A 19043-nucleotide genomic window follows, 5' to 3' on the forward strand; every position below is an offset into this window, starting at 1 on the left:
AGGCAACCAAGAATGTATTCAGTACAGCTATCTTTTTAAATGGTTTTTCTCTTCAGACAACACAGTCCAAAACACATGTAACCCAAACTTTGCTGATGTTACAGTAGGCAATCTAATACAGCAAATGTGGACATAAATTATCTAAACACAGAATCACAGAAACACTCAGGTTGGAAATGAGCCTCAGGATCACTAAGTCCAACCCAGAACCATACTCTGCAAAGTTCACCCCTAAACCATATTCCCAAATACCACATCCAAACCACCTTGAAACACATCCAGGCTTGGGGACTCCACCACCTCCCTGTGTAGCACATTCCAATGCCTGAACACTCTTGCCCTGAAAAAATGTTTCCTGATGCCCAGTCTAAACCTACCCAGTTGTAGCTTGACACCATTCCCTCTTGTTCTATCACTACCTACCCATGAGGATAGAGAATTGAATTTTATTTGTTATTTTCATATAATTCTCTTACAGTGTGTGGTAGTGTTGATATTTACCTCACTTGTACCATTTAACTGATGTATGTACACCAAGTTTTTGGCTGATTCTGATTGATGTGGAAGATGCAGATACATCTATTTTGATTTAGCAAATGAGTTTATTTTCTCACCTCCAACTCCTTTCTTACCTCCAACTCCTTTCTTGGAGAAGAGGATTTCCTCTGAGTGACAACTCCTTTAGTTTATGACAGCCACTTAGCCATGTAATGACACCTTTAAGGTCTGTATTGTAGGAGGAAACAAAATGAAATATAGATTTGAATGTAGAGCCCTAATAGTCCTCATTAAATCATATGTGAAGGTAAAAATGTACCAAAATCATGAAGTACTACATCCATGTTTGGAAAATACTTATGTTTTCTGTATAAATGTGTCTTAAATCCAAAGAATTTTATAATTTCACTAAGAAGATCTTGTTTGGATTGGGGTTTTATGTTTTTAACACAACTCACCTGACAAGCAGTTATTTTCAATATCCAGCTTTTCCAAAGATATCAATGAGTTTAAAGGCACAAGCTCAGTTAAACTAAGAACAAAACAGAAAAGAGGCTTTTTTTTTTTTTTTGCAGTGAAATAAAACAAGAGTTCATAAACCAGAAAGGTATCAGAATCTTTTATGGCCACAACAATTTACTTAGTTACATAAGAAAATTCTCATTTAGCTATCCAAGGAGCTAGAACTGATTACCAAAATGTTAACTTAGAAGTATTTCCTAGTCTTCTCAGTAGCTCAGTGTTTAATATTTACTCAATGATTTGTTTGATCTGGTAGATGTTTCGTTCTGTTTCTTGCATTTGTGCTGAGGATTTGAAGTCTTGTAAGATTCACTCAACTCAGTTGGCTTTTCATTAGGTACCATAACTCAAATGAAACAAACAGAAGGCCTTGATTCTGGAGAAGAAATAAAATTTGCCTTTCCTCTTTCTTCATTTCTCATTGCTTAAACTTCTTCTCAGTTTGTTTCTCTGCTCCACTCAACACAGACACTAAAACTAATATAATCATTCTTATAGTTGTATTTCTTAACAGGTCAAGGCTGCACTATTCTGTGATATGTTTTTAGTGTTTGTCTGTTTCTGCAAGACAGCATCAAACAACTGTCACAGTATCACAGTACCACAATACATTGGAGGCTGGAAGGGACCTCAAGAGATTGAGTCCAACCCCCCCGCCAGAGCAGGATCACCCTGAGTAGTCTGCACAGGAATGCATCCAGGTGGGGTTTGAAAGTCTCCAGAGAAGGAGACTCCACAGCCTCTCTGGGCAGCCTGTTCCAGTGCTTCATCACCCTCACTGGAAAGAAGTTTCTCCTCATGTTGAGCTGAAACCTTCTCAGTTCAAGTTTGTCTCCATTGTTATCACAGTGTCTTATCACTGTGAACCACCAAAAGGAGCCTGGCCTCCTCCACTTGACCCCCAGCCCTCAGATACTGATAGACATTGATCAGATCCCCTCTCAGCCTTCTCTTCTCCACACTAAACAGCCCCAGGGCTGTCAGTCTCTCTTCACAGGGGAGATGCTCAAGTCCCCTAAGCATCCGCCTGGCTCTCCATTGGACTCTCTCCAGCAGATCCCTGTCTCTCCTGAACTGGGGAGCTCAAAACTGGACACAGTATTCCAGTTGTGACACTTAAGGAATTGCTCTTCTTGAATATGAGAGCATTTCTTGTGCAATAAAGCAGCAAGCAGTAGCAAAGCCATGACAAAATTCCTGTGTAGTTTGAAGAGTAAATATAAGGAAACTGAGCTGATATTCATCTGTACAAAGGATTTTAGACTGTAAGAAGTGCAATTATCACAACCATTAAAACATTAGTGTCCACTCTTATTCAAGTCTCTTTATTTACAAACTTGCATTGGTGCAACTAACAATGAGTGTTGAAGAGTTTAGTTAGCTGCCATGCTGATTCCAAATTATTGCCCTTCATATTAACAAATTCATTTTGGTTTATATTAAATATGAAAGAGGGGAGAAGAAATACAATCAAGGTAAAAAAAAAAAAAAAACAAACCACCTACAAAGAAGACTGGGGAAGGACTGGAGGGAAAGGCTGATGAGGAGAGGCTGAGGGAGGTGGGGGTGTTCAGCCTGGAGAAGAGGAGGCTCAGGGGGGACCTTATCACACTCTACAAGTACCTGAAAGGAAGCTATAGTAAGGTGGGGGTCAGGCTCTTCTGCCAGGCAACTTGTGAGAAGATGAGAGGGCATGGCCTGAAGCTGCACCAGGGGAAGTTTAGGTTGGATGTTAGGAAGCACTGGAATGGACTGCCCAGGAAGGTGGCAGAGTTGCTGTCCCTGGAGGTGCTTAAGGCAATACTGGATGTGGTACTTAGTGCCATGGTCTGGTCGATGTGGTGGTGTTAGGTCATAGGCTGGGCTTGATGATCTTAGAAGTCTATTCTAGTCTCAATAATTCTGTGATTCTGTTGTGATCAAAGGTGCAGAGTCTGATTGGAGACATGTAACTAGTGGTGTTCCCCAATGGTCAGTGCTAGGTCCAGTCTTATTCAACATCTTCATCAACATCCTGGATGAAGGCACAGAGTACACCCTCAGCAAGTTTGCTGATGATACCAAACTGGGAGGACTGGTTGATACACCAGAAGGCTGTGCAGCCATTCAGCAAGATCTGGGCAGGCTGGAGAGCTGGGCAAAGGGCAACTTAATGAGGTTCAACAAGGATAAGTGCAGAGTCCTGCAACAGGGGAGGAGCAACACCATGCACTGGTACAGACTAGGGGTTGAAGTGCTGGAAGGCAGCTCCATGGAGAAGGAATTTGGAGTCCCAAAGGACAAGAAGTTATCCATGGGGCAGCAATGTGCCCTTGTGGCCAAGAAGGTCAATGGTATCTTGGGATGCATTAAGAAGAGTGTGGCCAGCAGGCTGAGGGAGGTTATCCTTCCCCTCTACTCTGCCCTGATGAAAACATATCTGAAGTCCTGGGTCCAATTCTGGGTTCTCCAGGTCAAGATGTGCAGTGATATAGTAGAGAGAGTCCAACAGGGCTACAATGATGATAAAGGGACTGGAACATCTGTCTGATGAGGAAAGTCTGAGAGACCTGGGGCTGTTTAGTTTAGAGAAGTTTGAGAGGAGATCTGATCAATGTTTACAAATATCTGAAGGGTAGCTGTCAAGAAGAAGGTGACAGTCTCTTTTCAGTGGTGCCTCATGATAGGATGAGGGGCAATGGACACAAACTGGAATGCAGGAAGTTCCACCTCAACATGAGGAAAAAAGTTCTTTACTGTGTGACTGACAGAGCAATGGAACAGGCTGCCCGGAGAGGCTGTGGAGTCTCCTTCTCTGGAGATGTTCCAAACCCTGCCTAGACATGTTCCTGTGTGACCTACTCCAGCTGATCCTGCTTTGGCAGCAGGGTTGGAGTGGATGATCTCTTGAGGTACCTTCCAACTCCTAATATTCTGTGATTCTGTGATTATTTTTACAAATACCATCATAGATATTTGTGGCTAAGAGTATGGCTGCAAAAACTGAAATCTAGGATTGAGATTATAGATTCACATATCCACAAATATTCAGGCAAGGAAGCCTCACACTTTGCACAGGGGTGAAAGGCAATGCAGAATTATTTATTTTATAGTGAGAGAGTTTTCTGGATCTTTATCAGTATATGCTGGGGTAAGTTACACACTGTCTATTGGAGAGTGCCTGCCTGCTGTTGGCATCATGAGAGTTAAAACGTTTCCCTGTCATTCTATAGCTTTCCCTTTACTGACATTCTTTGCTAATTTTTTCCCCTAAGAAAATTCAAACCAGAAAGACAAAGGACATTACTGAAAACTTAATACTACTTGACCTTGTCACATTAGCCCTGGGCATAAGAGAGATATAAATTACAAAGAAGACACAAAAGTAAGAGACATTCACAAAAAAGCAAGCTATAGCTTCCTCTTTCTGCTCCCATTTAAGGCTGGAGCAGGACAGGACATAAATAGCCACAGAAATTATGTCAGAAAACAAGATTTAAAATAGTAAAAGAGTTGCAGATACGCATCAGAGAAAATAAAGATTGCTTTTCTGAACACAAATAGCAATTACTGCTCAGGACGGTCCAAATCCTGCTGCACATTTGCTTTCCCCCTGAAAAATTAACACTGATGTCAACAAAAGGCTAGCAGGGAGGAAGGCAAAAGAATTAAAATTCATATTAATGTAGATCTTTCAATGAAGCACATATTTCTTCTTAATTTTTTATTTTTGTTTGCAGTATTGACCATATTTATAAGCAGTAACCAAGTACAGTGAAGGAAATCCTGTCAGCCACTTATCTCATGAATACTCGAGGAGGCATTATGGTGCCACATACTTAGAAGATAAACTTTTCACCAGCAAAGAGTTACTGAAAGTGATCAAAAAAGATCCAGACTGGTAAAGATGGGATGGGGAAAACCATTATATATGAGTCTAGCTTTTCATGACTAACTTATTTCAACATTCAATGATGGATTTATTATGACAGCTCTAGAAAAGCAGTCAAATGGTCAAAATATGATGGCTTGAAATGACAGGAAGCTCAACTTTTACATCTGAGAAACTAGGTTAAAAACAGGGATACCACATATATTAAATAAGGGAGAAAAAGAGATGCTAATAAGCCTTTCAGGAACAGTATGTATCTAGTTGTAAAAACAGAGGAGCAACAAGTTCACAAAGAATTTGACTGTGGTCAAAGCAGTTTCTGGGAAAGGGAAAGGGAAAGGGAAAGGGAAAGGGAAAGGGAAAGGGAAAGGGAAAGGGAAAGGGAAAGGGAAAGGGAAAGGGAAAGGGAAAGGGAAAGGGAAAGGGAAAAGGAAAGGAAAAGGGAAAGGGAAAGAAAGGAAAAAAGAAAAGGAATAAAGGAAAAGAAAAGAGAAGGAAAGGAAAAGAGAAACGGATAAGGGAAAAGGAAAAGAGAAAAGAAAAATAAAAAAAGGAAAAGGAAAAAGGGAAAAGGGAAAAGGATAAGGGAAAAGGAAAATGGAAAAGGAAAAGGAAAATGGAAAAGGAAAAGGAAAAGAGAAAAGGAAAAGAAAAGAAAAGGAAAAGAAAAGAGAAAAGGAAAAGAGAAAAGGAAAAGAGAAAAGGAAAAGAGAAAAGGAAAAGAAAGAAAAGGAAAAGAAAAGAAAAGGAAAAAGAGAAAAGGAAAAGAAGAAAAGGAAAAGAGAAAAGGAAAAGAGAAAAGGAAAAGAGAAAAGGAAAAGAGAAAAGGAAAAGAGAAAAGGAAAAGAGAAAAGGAAAAGAGAAAAGGAAAAGAGAAAAGGAAAAGAGAAAAGGAAAAGAGAAAAGGAAAGAAAAAAAGGAATTTTTATCTATCACACTAAGGTTTTCTTAATGAAAACCAAGAAATAGTAAAAAAATAACTTTGCTATATAATTGCTGGATTTAAGGAAAAATTTTAAAAGGAGTAGATTTATGTATTTAGCAGATTAATGTATTTTGAAGTCCCAAACAAAAAAGGGAAAAAAAAAAGAAAAAAATATTGGCTACTGAACATCAGATAAATGTAATGTTTAACTGAAGAAGACATTAACAAGTAAGCTACATAATTAGGTGGGATGACATGTAAATATAACTTCCACAGGAATTCTTAACATGTATTAACCATGTAATAATTTTAGTCCCAGGAACAAGGTGTTTTTCCTCCTCCAGTGAAATCTTCACCCACAACATGAAACAAAACTCAAATGTGCCTTTCTAAACGTTGCATAAGAGTTGTTTTCTCCAGCTGCTATACAACAGAGCACAGATTTTTCATAGTCTTAAATCTGCAGTAACCAAGTTGAGAAGATATTCATCACTGGCTTTGGTCAACAGCACATTGACCAGGTACATGCTTTGTATGTGAAAGCCACAATAAAACACTTGATAAAAACAGTGGTGAAACCACTGCCATTTTTGTATTTGAAGGAGTTAATCATGACCTATTACATTTTAATTCCTTGCTGCTAGAGTACAGGTTTAAAACAATTCATTTTCTGGAGTTTTATCTTTGGCAATTTCTGGTTTATGATGCAGACAAAACATCTCAGGAATAAAAAAAGCCCCGCAAATTAGTGTGAGAATTTATTGTTTTATATATTTTTTTTCTTTTTTTTATTTTTTACAGCAGGTAACTTTTAGAAAGAATACAGATTCACAGCATTACCATTATATGGGCTTCCTGCAATCAGTAAAAAGGAAATGGCACTCAGTGCACACTTGAAAAAAATGTAGAAAATTGTGGGATAAAAGTAAAGAAACAGCTTTTCTTTCAACAGCTTACTCCATTACATTCACTGTTTCCACAGAACATCGAGTTACTTACGCTGTATAGCACACACATATGGAGCTGCTTATAAGTGAGTGTAACAGGGCAGGCTACTGAAATGCCAGGAATTTTGAGGCTTTTAATATGCATTTCAGGCTATCTTGTCCTGTTTGTCACAAATATTTGAGATAAGCTATAGGTATGTCAAGGAAAGAAAGGGAACTGTCTGGGGAGGAGGTGCGTGATTATTTTCAGCACGTCCAATTTGATGATGGAAGGAGAAGTGCTTTCTCCCAGTCCAGCCAATGCTGGACCAAACACTGCATCTCAGCCTGGTCACTGGAAAAGTATAATAAACACTATAATGGACATTAAAGACTGTAAAACCATGGGACAGGCAAGTGACCTAAGGTACATCCACACGGCCAGTCCAGCACAACGTAGATCCAGAGGCTGCATTCAAGCTACACCTGAGACAGTGGTCCTCAGCTTGCTCTATCCCTAGCAAGCACATGAGGTCTTCAAGCAGTTTTGCAAACCTTTTACTACACACAGCATAGCTGCAGGAAAAAAAAAAAAAACACAAAAAAAACCAAAATAAAAGAAACTGGAGGAAGAAGACATAGCCACATTACAGCATATTCCACCAAAAGCTGAACAGGACAAGAGAAAAATAACAAAGTGAAGAACGTGAATTAAATCAACATGTGTGATTCAGAATCTAACACTTAACAAATAAGGCTCTTGTTAATCACAGGCAGGAAACACTTTCTCCAAATTCCAGAAGAATTAATAAAAGAACAAAAAGGAAAAAAAAAAAAACAAAACCAAAAGCCCAGTACCTTGAAGATTAGATTCTGTAAACAGAGCTGTTATATTTACATCCAAGAGTTTATATCCATATGACTTCATTAAAGATTACATGAAAACAATATGAAAAATTATGTAAAATATAGGTTGCATACACACAAATAATATTAATTTTCCATGAAGGACATTCCTTGCAAGAACAAGAGTAAGTATTACAGATTTTTTTTTTTTCTCCCCCAGGTTCCCTGCTACAATAGACTTCATTGAACTAAATGTCCCATAGGATGGGATTTGTCTGTTTAAATGTGTACACCTATCTATGAGCCTGTAAATGAAGATGAGTAAGCACTTGTAGGGTATGATAAATCTCAAAGAAAATGCCTAGAAAAATAACAGATGAAGCATACTCAAACAGGAAAATAGAGTGATTGGTTTAAAGTGTGTATTCTATATATTGTGGGTAGAAGAGTATATTCTATTTGTTTAGCAAAGATGAATCTTGTGCAGTATAGAACAGAGTATATTCTGTTTAGCTGAGGTGAATCAAAAGGTGACAGTATAGAAAAATAATTTACACCAATTTAAAATTAATTTTGCTACTCTCACATTGTAAACTGTATTTTTTTTTTACCAAAATTTAAACTGAGGAAAAGAGGGTGAGGAAATAAATCAATTAACTCCTGAATATGTGTTCATTCTAACCTTACAGCTGTACAGATTAGCTTAGAAAATGAACAGAAAGCTAAATTACAGAGTACTGGAGTGTCTTGATCATTTTCAAACTGAACCATAAGAATGATAAACTAAAGCAAATCTGCTTTGTTTGGAAGAAACTGACACATGTACATAAAATGAAAAAGAATACTTATTTCTCCTTTTTAACTCTACCAGTTGCACTGAACATAGCCCTCAAAGTCTGTTTTGAATAAGCTAGCTGTGAAATATGAAGTTTGACAGACATACTCTAGCAACAATTGCTACAGACACAAACAAAAAAAAAGGAAAAAGAAAAAAACCCCCATGGTTTTAATAATGCCACAATGCTTAAAAAATTATGTTCACATAACTTCTAACAGAAAAAAATTACTTTTCCTAGTTAATGCTGTTTCAAATTTTCTCAGCTAAAAGGTAGCCAATGACATTACTTGTCAACCACATGCTCCCAAAGAATATCTGGAAAAGACAGTGATGTTTTAACCATACTGAGAATTACACTGTTCAGACAAATGCTGTGTTATTAAATTCTTCTTTACCAGTTTTCTACAAAGAAGAATGTTTCTTGCTTACCTGTTTTGAGATAGCAAAAGAATCTGCAATAGAGGCAACCAATACAAAGAAAGCATTCCGACAGCAGAAATGCTATTGTCATCCAAATAGAGTTCTCTTAGGAGAACATGATTTTCCAGTCTTGGAAGCTAAACAGAAAAGAGATGGTTATTTAAAATGAATATAAATTAGGGAAACAATAATGGAATACTTGCCAGACACTTCATAAATTATTACTAAATACAAACAAAACCCATTTTGGATAAATGTCGCATTTCCTTCTTCTGTAGATAACAGTTGTCACACAAAATTTCTGCCTATCAGGTGGCATTTTTTAATGTCCTCTACCTAATCTGATTATTCCATATCAATTAAAAAAAATAAAAAGAAAGAAAAGAAGTCAAAGCCCCATGAGCCACAGTCTTACTACTTTATTCATGCATACTTTATTTGGTTTTCCACTCTTGGATTCATGAAAGAATCATTGTCAGCAAGCATGATGACGTGTTGTTAGCAAACTACCTTTCCTACTTTTCTACTTTAAATGCTGCAGCACAAACATTAGCTTTTGGAGGCTCAGCACACATCAAATCAGCCTGAAATATTACTCATCTGTAATGATAATATTTTGTTAGATTTGTAACAAAGAATCAGCGTGATATAATACAAATGGAAGACTGGATAAACAGAAGAGGGAAATATATTCCTGAGGGGCCAATTTTTCAAGGACTTTAGGAGCAAGAAAATGCTTCCCTGCCAGCTGTTTGTATCTATGGGGAAACCTCCCTCTAACAGGGGAAGAAAAAAGATTAGGCTACCTAAGAGCATGAAACAACCCACAGCAATAAAAGAGCAGATGATCAGCATTCTGACAATAATAGGTAAACAACATCAAAAAAGATGCCTGCAGAACAGCCCCAGCTTTTACCTCCTGCAGGTTATTGCCTTGCAACTTCAGAATCTGAAGTAGGCCACAGTTCTCAATGCCTTCAACTTGGGTGAGAAGATTAAAAGAGCAGTCCAGGTGAATGAGAGTAGGTGCCTCACAAAGACCTTTTGTGCTGATTAACTGATTATGGTCCAAAATTAATTGCTGAAGATTTTTCAATGCTTCCAGACCACCTGAAAATTAAAGGTTTTAGCTGAATTGTGCCATCATGGAATAAAAAACTGCTGGTTTTCAAGTACTATGAAAACTTGGAACTTGCAATATAATTTTATTACCTACAGTAACAATTAATATTAGTCCTGCATAAGGTTTATAAATAACTGCTGTATTTTAACCCTACAAAATACACAATGTGTACAGTTCACAGATTTCTGATTCTGTTTAGCCATTCATAACCCCTTTAAAGCTTCTGTTGGAACAGAACTTTCTTTCAGAGATAAATTATACTTACTATGCCTAAAGCATTTATATAACCCCTACTCAAAATCTATGGGCTCTGTGAAATGTCAACAGCCTTCTGAAAATTACCCCTCAGAAATAGTACTTATGGTGAAAATGCAATTTTCATTATTTCATTTTTAAGAGGCTTCTTTCTAAGGTATTAGCAAAATGAGAACAAATTGTGGTAAAACTTAGGCCAGCACCACCTCTATTATTTAAGTGCATCTTGGTTGAGGAATTGTGGAATAAAATATTTTTAATGAAGCCATTTAGAAAGAAAGTTTAGTGCCTTTAAGTATTTAAAACTGCACTTCTATAGCCACTCCACACTCAACAAACTTACTCCTGTCAACTAAAGAGCAAGAGTGTGCATAATCTCTACCCCACAAAGATGCAAAGGAAAAGCTTCTTGTCAATGTCTGTTTCTTTCACAGATTTTTTTTCCCAATCACACTCCTAGAACACCAAAAATCACACTGTTTCTCCATAGTCTTGCAGATATTAGATGTTCTCCAGTAGCACTGATGAGTCCAAACAGTTGTTCTGTATATTTGTACTGAAACACCTTTGATAGGACAAACTTCCTTTCCAAAATATATCTAAAACAAGGCATTGCTGAATCACAGAATGTATCTGGCTGGAAAAAACCTCAAAGATCATCTAGTCTAACCCTCAACCCAGCACTGAAGGGTCAACACTAAAGCTTGTCCCTAATTTACTTTTCTTTTATGTATTCTTTGTAGGGTTATTTGAGGTAATACTTTTTCTCATCTTTATTTCACCCAAAACTTCCCAAGTTCCCAAAAGGAAGCTGTGTGAGCTTTACAGATGTTAATGTCTTTGTGATTGTTCTCTAAGAATAAACTGGATTATGAGACCAAAGACCAGTTTGCACCATAGATTGAGAATACAGAAGAGGAATTTAAGAAAAAGAAAATGAATGATAAGGATAAAAGAGAAGCAAAAAAAAAAAAAAATCAAATGCCAATAGCAGCACATTTTAAAAACTCCAATCAAATATAGCAATTTAGATATAGAAAGCACCTAGTGCATAACACAATCACCTGATCTTAAAGAGATATCCTAAATCTAAACCAAATGTCCCAAATGTCCCACACTGTAACTTCCAAACTGTGCTTTTGGAAATAAACATACAAACATTTCATTATTCTGAAAGAATTTCAACCATGTCCATGACATACTATCCTGACTGGAAGATCCAGGTCTCAATTTCCTTTCATGCTTAGGTAGACATCGAAAAGGAACCAGCACCATCTAGTGGTCTCAAGACAAATTCGTTTCAACTAACAGCTTCCAGCACCTCCCCTCACATGAGCGGTCCCTTAAATCAACACTTTTAACTTATCAGCATAGCAGTACTGGAAACTTAAAAAGCACTGCATTACTGCGGAGATGGACAGAGAGGAATGACTGCACACACAGAGTAAGAAAAGGCAAGGAGTAGGGAGTTAGAGGGACAGGGTTCCACTTGAGAGAGTCCAACAGAGGGCTACAAGGATGATCAAGGGACTGGAGCACTGCCTTATGAGGAAAGGCTGAGAGCCCTGGGGCTGGTTAGTCTGGAGAGGAGAAAACTGAGAGGGGATTTAATCAATGTCTATAAATATCTGAGAGCCAGGAGTCAAGAGGGGAAGGGCAGCCTCTACTCACTTGTGCCCTATGATAGGACAAGGGGCAATGGATGTAAACTGCAGCACAGGAAGTTCCACCTTAACATGAAGAACTTCTTGACTGTAAGGGTCCCAGACCACTGGAACAGGCTCCCCAGAGAGGTTGTGGAGTCTCCTTCTCTGGAGGCATTCCAACCCCATCTGGATGTGTTCCTGTGTGACCTGTGCTGGATTCTATGGTCCTGCTCTGGAAGGGATGTTGGACTCGATGATCTCCAGAGGTCCCTTCCAACCCCTAACATCCTGTGATAACACAGGATCTGGAAATGTCCTGTCCTGTGTGCTGCACAAAGCAGCTTTTTACATCTCCTTTCCATCTGCCTTAATGAGAGCGAATGTCATTCAGAACAGACATGCCAAACTGCACACGATGGGATCACAATCTATTCTGGAACTATTAAATGCAGTCCAACAGAAACATAGACGCTGAGAGAATAATGTAATACAAACAACTGGTATTTTGATGCTTCTTCTGCACACATGCAAAATTAAAAATAAGCATAAAAGTCTTCTGCACATTTCCAGATATTGTCTGTTTCATATATAGTGTCACCAGCAACAGCTACAGCAGTATATGGGAAAATGCCTTCTGTTGAAAGGCAGACTTGTGGAGAATATTTATGGAAGTAGCTCTTAGCAATCTGCAAAGTGTATTTGGAGGCTGTTGGCTATCAGCTCTCTGTTAGATGTCTTAGCTACTACAGTATCACAGGATGTTAGAGGTCGGAAGGGACCTTTGAAGATCATCGAGTCCAAGCCCCCTGCCAGAGCAGGACCATAGAATCTAGCACAGGACACACAGGAACGCAGCGAGGTGGGACTGGAAAGTCTCCAGAGAAGGAGACTCCACAACCTCTCTGGAGAGCCTGTTCCAGTGCTCTGAGACCCTTACAGGAAAGAAGTTCTTCCTCATGTTTAGGTGGAACTTTCTGTGCTGTAGTTTACATCCATTGCCCTTTGTCCTGTCCCAGGGCACAAGTGAGCAGAAGATGTCCCTTCCTTCCTGACACCCAGCCCTCAGATATTTATAAATATTTATTAAATCCCCTCTCAGTCTTCTCTTCTCCGGATTAAAAAGCCCCAGGTCTCTCAGCCCTTCCTCATCAGCTCTGCAGCAACTTCTCTGTGTGACAAAGAGCAATAAGACAGGTGTGAAAGCTGACAGTGAACATAAAAAAAAAAAGACAAAAAGATTAAAAAACTCCTCCAAAATGGAAAGGTATCCAATTAAAAAACAAAAACAACCCTGCATATGCTTTCTTAAAATGAGTAGGTTCAAAGAAGCATTTTCAACTGTCCACAGTTATGCACTGCTATTCTTAGCACTGCCAGGATTTTAGCCAACACACAACAGCAACAGCCACCCTACAAAAGAATGTTCTACAATTCAAGTCAAAATGATGCATTTTGTGTAAGAAAAATTTGAACCAAAGCATTCATCCTCCAAATACAAACATATGCACTGAACTCCAGTGTATTACTGATCCAATTACTTACTTTGTGATCATGCATTCTTAGGGGGAAAAGCACAATTAAGACACATTTTTCATGTTTTTAGTGTTATTTTTAAGGGGTTTCTGGCAACTCTAGTTTTTCCCCTATTGATGTTATATTTCAACAAGAGAAGAAAAAAATTCATCAAAAAATCATAATAAGCTTAAAAGTTCCTACATTAACTTACTAAAATGGAAGTATTATAAAAATAAATAAGCCTTACTGCCTAGGAAAAAGCCTTTCTTAAAGCTGAATGAACTGCTTGAAAGAGTCCAGCACAGAGCCATAGAGATGGAAGTGTTTAAAGCCAGGCTGGATGGGGCTCTGGGCAAATTGAACTAGTGGAAAGTGTCCCTGCCCATGGCAGGGGGGTTGGAACTACATGATCCTTGAGGTCCCTTCCAACCCTGACAATTCTGTGATTCTGTGATGAAAGGAGTGGAACATCTCCCTTCTAAGGAAGGCTGAGGGGGCTGGGTCTCGTTAACTTGAAGAGGAGACTGAGGGCTGACCTCATTAATGTTTATAAAGATATGAAGGGTGAGTGCCAGGTAGATGGAGTCAGGCTCTGCTCAGTGATGTTCAGTGACAGGACAAGGGGCAATGGGTGCAGGCTGGAGCAGAGGAGGTTCCACATGAACATAAGGAAAAAACTTTTTCACCATGAGGGTGACAGAGCACTGGCACAGGCTGCCCGGAGCAGTTGTGGAGTCTCCTTCTCTGGAGCCATTCAAAACCCTCCTAGATGCATTCCTGCCTGACCTACTCTAGGTGATCCTGCTCTGGCAGGGGGGTTGGACTGGATGATCTTTTGAGGTCCCTTCCAACCCCTAGCATTCTCTGATTCTGTGTGAACAGATCATTGCACAGTACTGCAGCTTCCAAAATTGCTATGGGACATCCTGCAAGATTTACAGATGGGAGGAATACATCAGCATCTTAAAACCTCTACACATATTTTTGTCCTATGAGACTACTTACAACAAACAAATCCTGTATTCCGTGTCTGTTTTAATGAGATATCCTCAGAGCAATTCTGAGAGGAGAAAGACAGATTCCAGATTTTTTACTCACTCAAATTCACTCAGTGAATCTCAGCAACTGAGAATCACAGAATAACAGAATGTTGGGGGTTGGAAGGGACCTTGAAAGATCATCCAGTGTAACCCTCCTGAGAGAGCAAGATCTAAGGATCTAGGACCTGCTAAGGCAGGTCATACAGGATGCATCCAGGAGGGTTTTGAAAGTCTCCAGAGAAGGAGACTCTGCAACCTCTCTGGGCAGCCTGTTCCAGGGCTCTGTCACCCTCACAGTGAAGAAGTTTTTCCTTATGTTCACACGGAACTTCCTATGCTCCACTTTGCACCTGTTGCCCCTTGTCCCATCATTGGACATCACTGAGCAGAGCCTGGCTCCATCATCCCGACACTCACCCTTCACATCTTTATGAACATGAATGAAGTCACCCCTCAGTCTCCTCTTCTCCAAGCTAAAGAGACCCAGAAGTACAAGAGGACAAGAGGATTTCACTCCACTTGGCCTGTACAAAGCTAGAGCAGTCCATATAGTTGCCATACTCTTAAATCTCATCCAGTAACAGCATGTCACTCTTACAGTACTCTTGCAGATATTTTTATCAAATGAGAGGAATCTGAATAACAAACTTCACCATCACTATTGGCCACATTAATGCTAATTATATGGCCTTCTTCAGGCAGTTTATTTTATTGTTTCTCATTAGGGCACTGATATGATTTTACAGTCAACATCAACATTCTGGCACCTTTATTCTCAGGCATTATAAACACTTGTTTACAAATACTGATATTCCAAATTTTCACATGTGAGCAAAAAAAATTCACAAATACCAGTATTAAACCCTCTAAATCTACAGAATTAAAAAAAAAAAAAACCCAAACCCCAAGCTTTCCTATTTCCTGTTTACTTTATCTTTGTGATTTATCATGGAATCCTATTGTCACATGTTTCAAACTGGTTTTTAACAGTGCAAACCATTTCATTATATAAATGTTTTATGTGAATGTGTTTCATCTATCAGCTTAATAATTGGTTCATATTATTTTCCTCCTGTCTATCAGGAAAATAAAAGTATCTCCACATACTATATAGAAAATTAAGAGTCTAAATCACTAAAAAAAAAAAAAAAAAATGAAAGCCAGATCCATGTCTCCTTATCTCTTTTCCATTCCCAGCTCTACAATCTTTCCAAGTAACACTTTCAGATTTAGCACAGGCTAAGAACACAAACAGAAAATCACCTTCTCAGGTTTCATGTTTCAATTTATACAAAAATAATTATTTCACTACAACCATTAATTTTTTATTTGGCCATAAGACTTTATTTCAATGGACAAATCCCTGAAGATTCATCTCTGTTAAGACTATAATGCTGAAGTTACAATCACCAGCATTTTGGTGGCCTTTTACAGTATGTCATGAACTAAAACCTAAGTCCCTGGAGTATAAGGGGAGCTGTTCAACCCAGTTTTGTTTTATCTGCTCTGCTGCTTTCTTAAAGGAAATTTGTTACTTTCAAGCCTTGAGAGCTCCCTTTCTAGTAATGATCCAGCAATTTACTACTACCTTTTCTCAGCTGTTAATGTTAATTTTGAGAGACCATTAATGATCTTCCTTCCATGCATCACTCTAAAAAAATTGGTTTCTCCACTTAGAGACAGCAAAGCCCTTGGTTATTTTCACTGCACTACACTTTCCTAACCTTCTGTCAGTAGAAAAGGCTCTGGATCCTCATCAAATCTGTATTAAATCTACACAACACAAAGCTTACAATACAATATTTTTGGCTTGACAGAATCTGAGTCACAATATAACCCCTTAAGCACTTCACAGTCTGAGTGCTAGTACAAGTAGAGGATATGAAAAATTCCTGGCTGGCCAACAGAAAACAGCTATAACCTGGCAGAAAGATTTCATGTACTGATGCATCTGTTGAGTGGTCTTGGTGCATGCAAATCCTTAGTAGTTAACTGCATGCTAAAGGTACCTGTTGTCTGCCAATTGTTGGCCGTAACAAACATAAATAAATACAATAGAGGTTGGCCCATTTGCTGTGCCTAAATGATTTGCATGATTCTACCATAAACTTTTTCCAGCTTTGGAGCAATGAGCCAGAGTGGGAGGGAAATGCAGAAACAGTAGTTTGGAGCCAAAATGAGCAGCATTTTAGTAGAAAGAAAAAATTCAGTCCAGTGTTAGCACGGTTCAAAGCCTCAGAGAGAGATAACACAATTTCTACATAACTTACTGTGTCAGTCAGGAACACACTGAACTTCTCTGCAGTTGCAAGGCTAAGCTTTGTATTAATTGTTTCTTTGGACAAACTGAACTCAGAGTACTCACATATTCTATGTGATTTTAAGAATGCAGGTCTGTTCTAAGTCTCCTGAGGTTAGCAGCTGGCTGGCACTTAATCCAAGGTATAGTTCTGAATATAAACAGCTCAAATAGTGGTGAACAAATTGGATCAATTTTTCATTAATTTTCTTACCAATTTGAGTGATTCTGTTGTAGGAAAGTTCAAGATTTTGCAGATTTATGCAGTCATCTAAGCCACAAACTGATGTAAGATGATTTTTATTCAGAATCAGAACACAGAGATTTTCTAGATGGTCACAGTCAATTATCTGAATGTTGTTTTCCTGCAATGAGAATATTAAATAGCATCTGAAGTGAAATAGCAGAATTAAGTGTGAAAATATGGTAGATTGCAATAATTGCTTGTTCTACTCCTAAACTTCCAGCTAGGAGTAAGGGTATCTCTATTTCTTTCCAGTAGAAAAATTAATTGATGAGTCATAGAAGATGCCTTTTTATCCTCCTGGGATAGACCAAAAATATATTTTGAACCCCATTTTGACTCTGAAAACATCCAGAAGTTCAAATGAGAAGTGTAAGGAGAAGGTAAGGACAGAGTAGTCTTTTCCATATATGCTTTCCTACCTTCCCAAATCCTGGGAGACTGAACCGAAACAAAAAATGCATAGAAATCATATTTACCAGACACTAATTAAGAGAGCTATGACTTTGCTGGAATCCTGTTTACTAACAATTAAAATCTACATTTTAGAGATATTTTGGTCAGAAGCATTAACACTGTCCTCAGCTTATGTTCCTTGCCCAAATGATCCTGCTCTTTCAACATCCCCTTCCCAGATCATTTTAATCATGCTTCCCCAGATTTTCATTTCACTATTTGCTACCCCTGCTGTTTTCTTCTGTTTTCCACCTGCAGACATTCAAACATAAGAAATTAAATTCCCTATCTTTGTAACAAAGCAATTAAGCCAAAGAGTCTAATTCCTGTTCATGAATTAACAGGATGACTACGCTGAGTTGCTACCTTCAGCTGTGGGCAGAGATGCCTGCAGGTTTCCTTTGGATATTCCTTTGCTCCCAAGACACTAAAAGTTATATATTCAGTTGGACACAACTGCATAAGCACTTAAGCAGCAATACTGGTAATTCCCCCCCAGGTTATAATAAAAAAATCATATATGCCTGATACCTCCACATTGATATACTTCAGGTCTTTGCAGTTACTTAGTCCTTCCAGTGCTACAAGTCCACAGCGCCTCAGAGTCAAAACTTGAAGACTTGAACACTGAGATAATGTTGAGAGACTACAAGCTGGTAAATCTTCAAGTGTAAGTGTTGTCACCTAAATGCATATATTGATACATAAATTTAACTGTTTGTATATTGAACATTCACTGTATAATGGCACATTGTGGTTATTTTCTTTTAAAGGGAAGAGATCAAAGTTACATTCTACTAAATCTTTAGAAAATGCAAGCAAATGATCCTAACCCTTTCATAGAGAAAGAGAGGGCAATGGTGAGTTTCATCTGTTAAATGGGAGAAGGTTATTATCACAGTATCACAGCATATCAGAGGTTGGAAGGGACCTCAAGAGATCATTGGTTCCAACCCCCCCTGCCAGAGCAGGATCCCTTAGAGTAGTCTGCACAGGAATGCATCCAGGTGGGGTTTGAAAGTCTCCAGAGAAGGAGACTCCACAACCTCTCTGGGCAGCTTGTTCCAGTGCTCTGTCACTCTCACTGGAAAGAAGTTTCAGAGCCTCTAACTTTAAAAAAACATAGCTTGCAGAAAGCAAACAACAACATGTGGTGGGTTAAAATTTCCCTCCCACATTAACCATACCAGACTAGCCTTAAAACCACCACACAACAACAAAAACCTAAAAAAATCCCATCCCACAATTAGCTCTCACAAAGGTGGTTTTTTTTTTTTTGTAATATTTTTTCATATTCAAAGCACTGCAATAATTAACAGATCAGGAATAATTTACAGATAGGAACAAATATACTTGCTTGTTGTATTTGTATCTCCTGCCTCTCTCTAACTATGTTGAACTACAAAGTTATCTTTTTCCTGTAGGATTGTTATTTCAGATAAAAAACAAATATTTGTAACCTGAAATAAAATTTGCCAAATGGTGAGGCTTTTAACAGGTAATTCCAAATTGCAGTGCAGGACAGCATTAAGCAGGATATTATTGAAGAAGTATTATGGAAACAATCTGATTCTAAAAACCACTCTAAAATAAATAAAACTGATGCTGTGCTAGTGAAA

General features: G+C 38.4%; 1 protein-coding gene across 1 annotated transcript in view; it reads right to left on the minus strand.

The window, feature by feature from the left end:
- Positions 1-19043, minus strand: part of LRRIQ1 (leucine rich repeats and IQ motif containing 1) — a 139594-nt gene that overhangs the window by 112193 nt on the left and 8358 nt on the right. Inside the window, exons 8-13 of the mRNA XM_054399999.1 lie at positions 17956-18108; positions 16939-17089; positions 9763-9956; positions 8856-8983; positions 957-1030; positions 633-726 (exon numbers count right to left, since the gene is read on the minus strand). Of these exons, the coding sequence (XP_054255974.1) occupies positions 633-726; positions 957-1030; positions 8856-8983; positions 9763-9956; positions 16939-17089; positions 17956-18108 (794 nt within the window). The remainder of the gene's footprint in view (positions 1-632; positions 727-956; positions 1031-8855; positions 8984-9762; positions 9957-16938; positions 17090-17955; positions 18109-19043) is intronic.

This window comes from Indicator indicator, chromosome 3 (genome assembly GCF_027791375.1).
Source record: "Indicator indicator isolate 239-I01 chromosome 3, UM_Iind_1.1, whole genome shotgun sequence".
In the NCBI taxonomy this organism is placed as follows: domain Eukaryota; kingdom Metazoa; phylum Chordata; class Aves; order Piciformes; family Indicatoridae; genus Indicator; species Indicator indicator.